Source organism: Diuraphis noxia, unplaced genomic scaffold (genome assembly GCF_037042655.1).
Source record: "Diuraphis noxia isolate RWA-SAM2 unplaced genomic scaffold, SU_Dnox_SAM2 contig0005, whole genome shotgun sequence".
Taxonomy (NCBI): Eukaryota; Metazoa; Arthropoda; class Insecta; order Hemiptera; family Aphididae; genus Diuraphis; species Diuraphis noxia.
The window spans coordinates 36,133,217-36,145,857 of NW_028301715.1; the positions used below are offsets into that span (position 1 = coordinate 36,133,217).

Genomic DNA, 12,641 nt, shown 5'->3' on the forward strand with positions numbered 1-12,641 from the left:
TCGACCCAAATAAAAATATCAGAAAAAAATATTGAATCTATAATAATAATAATAATAATATTGTATTCGTGTGGTAATAATAATTATTTTCGGTTTTACATTCGTTTGGACTTTTTTTTTTTTTAATTGGAATCGGTCCACTGTATTATCATGTGGAACTGTCGTCGATAATGATGGTGACGACGACGACGATGATGACGATGATGATGGTGATGATGTTGATGATGATAGTAGTGTTAATAATAATATACAGATTGTGCGTGTGAATGTGTAGACCGTGAAAATAGCTATTAACACCGATCGGTCGGTTTCGCGCGACAAACAATAATGTGTGTGTGTTTGTGTATGACCAGATATTGGTATTGTACATATCATAATATTATTATTATACAGACACACATATTTTTTATCATAGGTACGACACGGCTAAAATACGGTCATAGGTACTATTACTGTCGTCGTTGAAGAGGAGTAGATATCACATTATTATTATTGTTTATCGTCATAACGATGGCGACAGTAGTGATGTTGGTGGCAGGGGAGGTGGTGTGGAGCGTGTGGTGTCTGTCTTCTCGTCGCGGCGCTAACCATCGAAACGCAATAAGCCGTTGGACCGGCAAAACGACGACGACGGCTGCGGCGGCGGTGGCGTTGGCGATCTTCTGATTAGTGGTGGGATACAGACGTCGGTGGGGAGGGGGAAAAGCGATTTTCCGACGTCGGCGGGCCGCGCCGAAGACGTCGGCCAGTCCGGTGTCGGAACGATCTTGCTGTGCATCACCGCCGCCCAACGGTTTGTTCTCGTCCGCTTCCCGCGCACAATTTTATTGCGCCGCCGTTAACGCTAACATGTCGTCCGAAACGAATCGCCGACAGCAACGGCCGTGACCGACCGCTCGCGACAATGAGTGCTGCGATGTCGCCGCTCGTTCTGGTACTGGCGTTGCTGCTGACCGCCACCGATCGGGTTCAGCCCGCGCTCGACGGTGGATCTGCGGCCATTCAGCCCGAAGCGGACGCCACGGCCACGGGCGTCTGGTCCAAATTCGGACTGGTCGTCCAGAAGCACGTGGCCGGCCAGTCGACGCCGCACACCACCGAGACGTCGGGCATCATCATGAGGGTCCCCAACCCCCCGTCCCCCGATGCCAGCCCGCCCTTAGCGTCTACGCCTGTTATGCCCACAGCTTTGGGCAAGTCTTGGACCCAGATATCCGTCACACACCCTCCGCCGCGACTACCGTCGTCACATCCGCCGACAAAGTCCGCGACCACGACCACTGCCAAGTCCGTGGTGGCCACCAGCACGCAAGATGTCCGCCGGGACATACCGTTCAGGTATCAGCCGATAATGAGCACCACCAAGCCGATGATCACCATTACTTTTCCACCACCCCGCCTGTCCACCGCACGACCGACTGTCGGTACGGAGGAGGTGACCTCTAAACGGGTCAGGCAGTACGAGGACGACGATGACGACGACGACGACGACGACGATGACGACGACGAAGATGAATACGAAGTGGATGACGACGATGATCACGAGGACAAGGGCGAGGAAGAAGAGATCGAAGAGATAGTTGAGGTCCAACACATCGATTCTTCCGACAGTGAGTATATAATTCGTCTACTGTAGACGGGTTTAATTTTTTATGTAGTTGAAAAATATCTTTCCCAAAAGTTGTCAACACTCAATTTCAAAACGAGTGACACATAATAATTTTATACGTTACAATATTATGATGGTTTTATCTTCAGAAATACCTAAATATAGACATATTATAGTCATTATATTTTATATAAAGCCATAATCTGGAGTTTATGACGTTACGGATGACTTCATCGGGGGGGCGTTCATCCGACAAATTGCATCTGATGCGAAAAAACGTCAGACGATATTTACTTTCAATTGCTCGGCTTGAAATCCATTCAAATTGTCATTACTGATATAGCCGCTAAAAGAAAACAATATTATTATACCCATTAAATGTGTACGCTGTTCGTTAACTGCACGATATCGAGTTGTGGTTTCGACCGTGGACACGCTGCTGATTCGATAAACTCGTGTGTTTAACATAATGGTTCATTTGGGAATGGTTTATTATATTTGTTTAATATATTTTTATTATATTGTGTGTGGAGAAAAAGCACGTATCGACTTAAGTGTTTTTTTGCCGGGATACGCGTATTACCCGCGGTCGATTGCCTCTCTTGGTCTAAAAATCGTTAAACGTTGACCACCATCGAACGTGCAGATGTGTTAGTGCTATAGGAGTTATGATTTCGATGGTGCTTCATCCCCCAAGAACTACAAATTACCAAGAAAAGTTCAGCTACAACGTCAGAGAGCGAAACCAAAAATACATATAAACGAGAAGAGATTTGTTTTCCAATTGTTCAAGCCATTTTTCCAATACGCGTCACATCGGTTGGGGTCATATCGTTTAATATTATTAATATTAACGTTTGTCTTTTCGTGCAGCATACCCCGTGGATTAGATTGAGCCTACAACGAAAAACTTAAGTATAAGGCTTCTAAACACTGCAAATACCTAGGTCGACGTTTTAGTGATGGCAATTATATAATATTATTGTAATATGTGTAAGCATAGATGTGATCATTCATAGCCGAATAAGCGAATGATAAATCGACTTATAAGTCGACGATGATTAAACTCGCGTGCAAGTTGACGATGAGTCTACTTTCTAAAATCATCTTCCATAATGCGCGGTGCAAATCGAATTCAAACGTTTTTATTTAGAGTAGGTATACTGTTTTACTAGATTTCTGAAAGACGTCGCTGCAATGACGCTGCATATTGGTGGCCCCAGTGAATATTAAAAGAATAAATTCCATCGTAAGTGATGAATAATTACGGTCATCATTCGTGCTGCAGGTGGTATAGAATAATACCGAGATGGGCAAAGATCTCGCGTAGAGTAGCACACTTATTGTTTGTTTAAATGCGATTTTATGCATTTATAATACCTTTAATACCTTTCTGGCTATATAATATATATATATATGTATTATATTATGTAAAATATAATATAATATAGATTTGTGTGTATATAATTCAAGACATGTGTTTTATTTTCGGCCCGTTTATAAATCAAAATCGGATTAGCGATTGCGTTAGGCATCGACGATATGAAAATACGTACATATACGTGAAGGTAATATTATTGGGTATATAGTTAAAATTCTTTGTCTTAATCATCTCCCAAACATCATAGTGGATGTCAGCCAGATATAAACGTGCCTATACATGGTTAGGTTTGGTTTCATTCTACCAATGTTTTTCAAAAAACCTATTGTTTAAAATCCAGCATAGTTTTCATATTTCATCAGTTATAATTGCATCAGAATATCATATTACGATTAAAATTGGCAGTATTTCGTGTGATTTTTTTTATTACTATTGTGTGATTTTTCGTAGATTACGGAGACGAGAAGCCGGCGATCGTCAAAAAGAAACGAAGACGGAAAAAGAAAGGCAAAAAGCACAAGCCGTTCAAGGTGAAGGATTTCAAAAAACTGAAGAAGTTCATGTTGCCGCTACTGTTGGCGTACAAACTTAAATTCTTCACGCTCGTTCCGCTGATGTTGGGTGGACTGGTGCTGATCGTAGCTACCACTGGCTTTGCCGGCTTCTTTTTTGCACTGTTCGCGGTTGGCCTAGGTCTCAAGGGACACCACTGATGGTTCTCCGACCAAATGGTATTTATAATATTATAATACTATTATTCTACAATTAATATTTATTCACGATTTAAGGATATATATACGTTAGCAAGACTCGTCACTCATTATAATAACCCAAAAAAACAATAATAATGCATGATGATTTAAATTATAAATCTATTTACTGAGACATAACATGACAAATATTCGATCTTATACAAGTTTATTTAAAAACTTTAGACAATAAAATGTGAGATTTAACGAAACAAGTTGTTCGGCATATGAATTCAAAATAAAAATTAGTCATTATTTTATTTTACATCTTTAAACATAAATCATATAAGAATGAAAAAAAAAACATAAAATTAACTAATGTTTTTTTTTTTTTTTTATATTAGCTACAAGTATATAACTATTTTAGCTCAGTAAATATAATATATTATAAGACAAGGTTCAAAAGAACTAAAATATATAAACAAATTATAAATATTAATATACTAGTAAACTGATGATGTTATATAATTTTAAAAACACATAAAATTCAGTATATGTATATAAATGATTTATTCAAACAAATAAAATAATAAAACAATATTAAAATTACATATTGGATATTATATTATATAACAAGTGTATTTACAGATTCAACCATAGTAAAAATCATTTTTCTGAATAAATATAAATAATTTCCACATTTTTACAATCATTATTAAAATTTAGCCAAATAAATAAACGAAAACTAATGTGAAATTCATTGTGTAAAATATATGTCATTGTTATTATACCAATTTGATATACATTTTCATGGGGTAGTGTTAAAATAAATACCATATAAATTATTGAAATTACTTTCTAAAATAAATATCTCCTATTGAAAATGCTAGTTTTTATATATTTTTCTATAATTATAAATATTTTTCGAACAAACAATTATTTGATTGGTAAAAACATATCAACAAAACGTAATATGATAATAAAAATTAATCAATTAGTTATAAAATAAATGAATTAGTACAATAATAAAAAATATATTCTAATTAATTGTATCAGAATACTTAATGAAATAAAAACAACAAAATGTTTAAAAATATTTTATATTTTTAACTAACTTCTGAGAAAATATATGTATAATATTATAGGAATTTTTTATTTAATCTAATTTAATAATTCATAAACGCGCATATACCTACACTAAATTGTGTTTTAGTTCTAAAGTATTTTTATGTTAATCGTTATAATTGTATCAATAAGATTTATTTTATTTTTAAATTCTTATAATATTTTGTTTTATGTATTCAAAAAATTAAAATTGGATTATGAAATATTTTTGATGGATCACCAACACATATTTTTAAAAAAGTATTATTTAATTAAAAAAAATACAAATACAAGGAAAAATTATTATTTATATATTTTATTTTGATTATCAGTAATCAGAGAATAAGCTCTTTTGTATTAATTTTCAATAAGTGAATAACCAATAAAACTGATCTAAACCTAGATACAATTAATTAAAAAAAAAAAAACAAAATTGTTTAATCTTATATAAAAAAAAAAAAAGTTCCATTGGATTTGTATCAATATATATTATATTACATAATTACTGTATAAATAAGTGTAACTAATGGCCTTTGTTGTCGATGTAAATATGCTCAATAAAAAAAAAAACTGATTTAATCCGATTAATACGTAGTACGTACACAATGATACTAGTACTAAAATGTATTTATTTTTATTATTAATATAATATTAATAAATTATTATTGGTCGACTAAAAAAAATGGTTATATCAATACTTTCTGTAATACATAAAATATATTTAAATGATAATACATATTATTTTCACGTGACATTTTCATTTAATTTATCATGTACACGTAATTTTTAAGATTTACATGATTTTAGTGAGTTATTAATGGTATTAATATATTTTAATTTAGATCTGGATAATTTAATTTGAATGGATAATAGCATGTGAGCTCTCAAACACGTGCTACAAAATAAAACATCCAACGTTAAATTTACGCATTAACGCCTCACGAAAACACATCATATAGGCACTTACATGAATTTAATTCTTAAGAATATGGACTTACCGCTTGCACCACCGTATCAAATTTTGTTACAATTCTTTTCTTTCAATTTATGCCATTTAAATATTTATTCAATTACTGCACGCTCAAATTATAATAATATATTAGTGGCATCGCTGGCATTATAAAACATATTGTGTCCTTATTATACCTTGGGTTAATAATAATTTATTTTATTAAAAGTTGATTAAAATATCAAGGTACTTTTAAAATAATGTTTAAAGACAAATATATTTAATACATATGTAAAATTTGAGGGAAAAATAATATGAATTCATATTTAAAAATTATCAAAAAATATGTTTCAAGATACTTATATTTTATTTGTCAAGCACCTATGATTCATATTTACGGAATGGTTTTTAAACAAGAAATTTAATGTGCTAAAAACATTTGAATATATAATATACATATTATTGCTGTTGTGTGTGTAAAAGGGAACAAGACAATAAGAACACTTTTCAATTAATATGGTGTCTATTTCGTAGAAAACATTTTCTTGTAGTATTTTTTATCAGAATATTTTATGATTGTCTTTTTTACTTATTTTAAATGTTATGTGCGAAAAATAAGAGAGTCATTACAGTCAATACAAAAATGAGATTTTTTTAGGAAAAAGTAAAGATTTTATTTTATTTTACCCACACACTGAAGTACCAGAAGGTGTTAATGACTAGCATATTTAATAATGTTAAGTATGAATCAATTATGTGAACTCATAATCCAATCTTAGATTAAGTGTTTTGAGTTTCGTAATTGTGATATTAAGATCTTTTAATATACATTAATTGTTATTTTGATAATACATTGAGTAATTACTATTGAGTATACATTGAACAGTATTGTATACTCATTCATAATCGTAATATTAAACTAATTAATTAATGATTACAACTGAATTAAGGTTCTATGGGTGATAAACTGATAACTATTTTATTTTGTTGGATTGTTCATGTTTTTATTATCATAAAACATGTTTATACTTACACATTATTTTTGAGATCATGTGACGGACCTATTCAATATTGAAAAACGACAGTAAAAAAAATTATAATCATAGAATCGTTTCAGCATATAAATATTTGATTCTCTTGGTTTAGTTCTGGTCTATTTAACACCTCGTCGGTTGTATTTGCACGACCTGGATTTACATTATATTTTGTATGCCATTCATACGCCAACACTATTATTTTGCAAAACCTTAAAGCATCTAATATTAGCATGATAAGTATATACATTTCATTGTACTCGCATAATATATGAGAATTATAATAATAAAATAATATGTATAACACATCACTACACCGGCAAAACTATTACGTTTATAATATATAATATTGTTATGTTCTATCTTTAATGAAAAAACACGTCATGTGCTCACGTTTTTAAACATGCATAGTAGATATGCGTATACAAATCAAAAATCTGATTAAAGAAATTAAATATGTAAGCACGCGGAAATTTTTAAACCATTGATAAAAAAAAAAAAAAACTATCAATCAAGTTTAAAAACATATTTCCTTCACTCTATTTACATTGTATCCATTTTAATTCTATGTCAATAATTATGTTATAATTCCAATTGTTATACGGCAGTCAATTATATCAGTATTGAAAGGTATTTTAAAATGTTAAGATCATTTAGAAACGGTAATATCTTTATAATAACAACCTTGTACCTTTAAACCTTTAATAAAACTTATCGAACGCAAGTTAATAATTGAAAAACAAACATAGATGACTGTAATTAAAAAATTGTATATACATTAAATATTATTAATGATATATCAGCGTATGGAGGATAAAAACTTAATGATGAAAATTTTTAATACATTAATAACATATTATAGTGACAGTGTTACACTATCTGAAAAAAGATCATAAGTAGAGGACATTTTAAGACCTACATTAGTATTGTATAACCATAAGTAATAAAGTGAATTCATAAAATAAAAATTAATACGAATATTTTTTGGCGACAAATAAATAACTGACAGTTACGGACTTAGGTTCTTAATTGCCGAGAAATTAAAACAATAATAATTTTTATAACCTATTATGAAATTTATTCTAGAGCTTATTTGAATTAAAGCTTCAACAATGTTTTATAACTTGATACTAAATGTCTTGAAATTTTAATTAATTGAAAATGCTCGTTATTACTAAAAAAGTGCCTTTATTTCACGACTGGATGAGTATCTAATTATTAATCAATCAATTATAAAACATAATGCAAAAGTATATTATAATTTACATTAATAAAATGTCTCAGTTTGCACTATTATCATGGTCTTGATAGCTCTTACCACAATAATATAATAAATGCAATGTGATTTACTACAAATATTTATTTATTATTTTATGTGCAATTATTATTTTGGTGGGTACGTTAATTATTTTTATTCTAATCGTTACGAAAATAAAAGTACATTATACGAAACAATTGGTTCCATATAAAATATGGTCAATTATACTCACCTTTTTATATAGTTATAATTTTATTTTCTCAGATACTAGTCAGTATATTGTATGTTTGTTTGATATTTATATTTGTATTGTTATAGTTATCTATGTATTTAAATACGAATATTATTAAACTGGCGTGAAAAATCCGATGTGCTATTTACAAATTAAAATCTTGCCAAAAACGATTTCACTATCATTGGCATTCTTAATTTGGTTTTTAAGAAATATTGAACTGAATAATAATAATAATAATCATTATTAAAAAATGTGCCAAAATGATTATTATAATAATACTGTCCACCATACGAACACAATATTATGAGCTATGGACGTCATGCCAATTATCGTCTGTGTAATGTGTCGTGTTTTTTAACAGTAGCATTCCTCTATACATTAAGTTTATTATTTAAAATGTACGATATTTTTATAATAGTTTAAATTTGAACACCTTTAAGAACGTAAATTACTTGAAATATTATGTTTTTATGGAACGTATAATAATAATTAAAATACATATTCACTTAATACATTAATAAAATTACTATTCAATTAATTGATAATACTAATAATAACTATTATTATTATTATATTATTTTAAGAATAGATTATTATGTTTCATGTAAATTATATGGATTGGTGTGCCACAAAAATGTTATCGGTGATGAATTCGTATGTTGTATTTTAATATATGTTGAAAACCACTAGCTAAACTTCTGAAAATATAAGTGGCTAACAGGTCGATTGTCACAAGAACATAAGTCGACTACGATTCTTTTCCATTTTTCCTTGAACTTTTACCATAAAACAAGAGACAAATTGATATGATAAGTATTCCTCATAAGTTATTCCTCAATTATAATATAATACGTCATTACAATACTACTCAATTCCACCAATTCATCTCACAGTGTTATGCACTTTTGCAAGAGTTAAGATTGAGAAAAGTAACCTTTCAAAGGATTGAAGGAAGTCAGTCATAACAACTTTGAAAAGTTCTGAAGTGATCCATAAGTCTATTATAAAATCATCCAATATGCGATCTTTTTTTCACGACTTCATGACTTCATTATTTAGTAGAATGCGTTAGAATGACAAACAATAAGATCCTGACAAGATAATATGGTAGTCTTATAATACTGCTATCGTTAGCAGAAATACCGTGAGTCTCAAAAAATATAAAAATTACACAAAAACCACTCAAGATTTTTATTTCTTAGAACCCGGGTAGTTTTGTTGAATGAAAACCTCAATTCATTGAATAAAGCTATACTATGAATTTACTATGCATTATTTAAAAAACAAATATGTATACAACAACTGATTCATTTTATGTTTTTTTACAATTATTGTTCCTAGTAAATTATGATAGTATATAGTAATTTGTTTAATATTTAATTTCTAGTTAAATTATATATTTATATTATCATCGTATAATGGCATAGGCAGTTACGTTATCAGTATTTTTTCATCAACGCTTTCAACCCCGGACCAATTTGAAACTCGTTCCACTTTTAATCCTCCCTAGCAGCTGATGTTATAACCTTGTAGTCTAAATAGTAGTACAAAAAATAATAACAATCGATACGAGCGTGGGTGTGAAGAAAATCGGAAGTTTTTGATGGGAAGAAGACGATAATCAGGCCGTCGCCGCCGCCGATTATATTATTCATAGCCTATAATGTAGGCTACGCGTTGTGAATTTTATTTGTCACGGAATAAATTAATTACCTAGCCCGAATACCTTCCCCGCGGTATCTATCCGACCATCGACGTGTATTATATTATTCGTCCGACACGATTCGATTCGGACATCGCGCGATAACCACGCAGCGCTATGTTATAGGGTAGTGGAAGGGGTCGGACATGAAGACTCGTAGTCATAATAATATCATCGAGTGTACCTATTAAATTATCTTATTTTTATCGTTATTATTCACTATACTCACCAGGCCGTGCGCATCGGTAATCGATTATAATATGATAATGTGAAGTATACATCCAAAGAGCAGACGTGTTAAAAAATTAAGCACAGACATATCATTATGCTGATACAGATACTCTAACAATAACCGCAACCGCCAACGCCGTAAACTTAGGTATTTAATGTCTACAATGTATTATAGGTAGATAATATAATACTATCGCAGTATGACGTCCTATAATGCGAGCTAATTATTTCACGTTTGATTTTCCATCATTATTATTTAAATTTTTTTTTGATTATTTAGATTATATTTAAATTCACCGTAGGTACCTACACGCGTTTACGAACCGTTACGTGCCTAAGTATTTCATCACGTGTGTGTGTGTGTGTATAATTTTACATTACTATACGGTAAATGATAATAATATGAGTAATAAATAATAATGGAAGTGTAGTAGATATCTGTATTTTACAGTGATAGCACGCTTTGTACTATGTGAGACATCGTCGTTTTTGCTTACATATTCATATTTATATTATATACTTATATCGAATCTGGTTGACGGGACGGACGTGGGTTCCCATGTCAGCGACAATTCCGACGATTCGGATACGTAATGTGTTTGATACCGATAACGGTCGTCAGTCGTTAGTCGTCGTCTTGTTAAAAAGTGTAACGCAGAAAAATGTGACGATAATTTATTTTATTTATGAAAAACGTCGGAATAAAATATTTTAAAAAATAACACGACACGCACACACGCGTCTCGTATTGTCTCGTAATTGTTATGACGTTTTTCTTATGGTTATAATACAATAACAACAGTGTTAATATATTATCATGTAATGTACCTACTATGATGATGATAATGATGATTGACAAATGAATCTTTTTTCAGGTTTTCCGTGTACAAAACTACGCGTCACATGGAAGACGTGCAGGGCACAGGGTGATGACATTCATAGTTCTTGTCAGCGGACACCGAAAAGACGAAAAGAAAGGACAACACAAACAAAAATCGACAAATAACGACAAGAAAATAAGTCAACGTTACAATAATATATTCGTCTTATATGCATTGCATTTGCCTACAGTCGTTATCAACCAATTGGCATACTATATTATTATAACATTATTTAATATCCTTGTATTGCTCAAGTCCGATTGTACCTATACCAATGACCTGTATTTACTGTGCAGTATTCGGGTTTAAATTCGTTTTCTTTCCTCCCTTATTCCATTGAATTGTTCTTTTCGTATTTCGAATTTATCAAGCTTAATATATATTTTACACACATACGACACGTCGATTGACGTGAATATCAATTTTAATGCGAAATTATTGTAATCATTTTTATTTAATCATTTATTTATTTCTATCATTAATGTGTAAATATAGAAATAATGCTATTATTACATAAAATATTTAAAATGTAACGAAGCATATTGTACAAACTATAAAACATTATTATCAGAACATTAATATTATTAAGTTTATTTTATTTTATTTTTTTTTTAATTATTGTCTAAAATTACTTATCTTTTATTTATTTTTATAAGAATTGGGTGAAACGAAAAAATTATGACATATTTCGAATTAACTCGTCTTCGCGGTTTGACGCACGTCAAAATAGGTATACCGCGGACTGAATGCAATTGCCATGATATCTTAATAATTATTATATTTTGTGCCCATTTTGGGTAAATAATGATGTAGTTAACATAATTTATATGCTTAGTAATTAAATATTGTTAATAATAATATTGTATCAATCATGTGTATCATCTGATTTTACTGTCCGCTACGTTATTTGACGTGAATTAATACGAACATTGTCATAATTTTATCAATCATAATGTTATGTTATAATATTATCATTAAATTATTTATTATTGTATTTTACCCTTTAAGAAATATCCATAACTTGTTCTGAAATATACTAATCTATAAATACTACATCTGCGAAAGTATTTTGAATACCCAAAAATATTTAGATCATTGAAGTATAATATTGTTTTATTCCAAAAATAAAAATCTATTGATTTAGGTATAGGTAAATGTATAATAATAATTATAAATGTAAATAAAACAAAGAAATAATAAATACACAGGCAAGACAAATAATAAATGTAAAAGGAAAAATTTTTATGACTAAAACTTTTGAATTTGCCTATGGGTATAAATCTAAAATAACGAATATACACATTTCAGTATTTCACAATATTAATTTGGCTCAATTTCCATTAATTCATTACCTATACTATTATGAAATTTAGTTAAATTAATCATTGTTAATATACAAGACCTAACCCAATATCAACGATATCGTTCATAAATTCTTAATAATACTATATAATAATAATTATTATTATATAATATGATATATAACGACGGTTGGTGTTTGCGCACCACTATTGTTAATTTTGACCTTTTTTTGTAAGACAATAATTGCTTATTGTTCGATTTTTGGG

The 12,641-nt window shown here is 30.3% G+C and overlaps 1 protein-coding gene across 1 annotated transcript; it reads left to right on the plus strand.

The window, feature by feature from the left end:
* The first annotated feature begins 769 nt into the window (after window positions 1–769).
* On the plus strand, window positions 770–12,126 carry LOC107168881 (uncharacterized). Its single transcript, XM_015518426.2, has 3 exons — window positions 770–1,610; window positions 3,441–3,721; window positions 11,068–12,126. The coding sequence occupies exons 1-2, from the start codon at window positions 905–907 to the stop codon at window positions 3,701–3,703; spliced, it is 969 nt and encodes a 322-aa protein (XP_015373912.1). The 5' UTR covers window positions 770–904; the 3' UTR covers window positions 3,704–3,721; window positions 11,068–12,126.
* Window positions 12,127–12,641: the final 515 nt, after the last annotated feature.

Bases quoted from the DNA above. Each gene is read 5' to 3' on its own strand.
- LOC107168881 (XM_015518426.2), top strand. From the start codon at position 905: ATGAGTGCTGCGATGTCGCCGCTCGTTCTGGTACTGGCGTTGCTGCTG. The intron at 1,611-3,440 runs GTGAGTATATAA...GATTTTTCGTAG, and splicing joins ACACATCGATTCTTCCGACA to ATTACGGAGACGAGAAGCCG.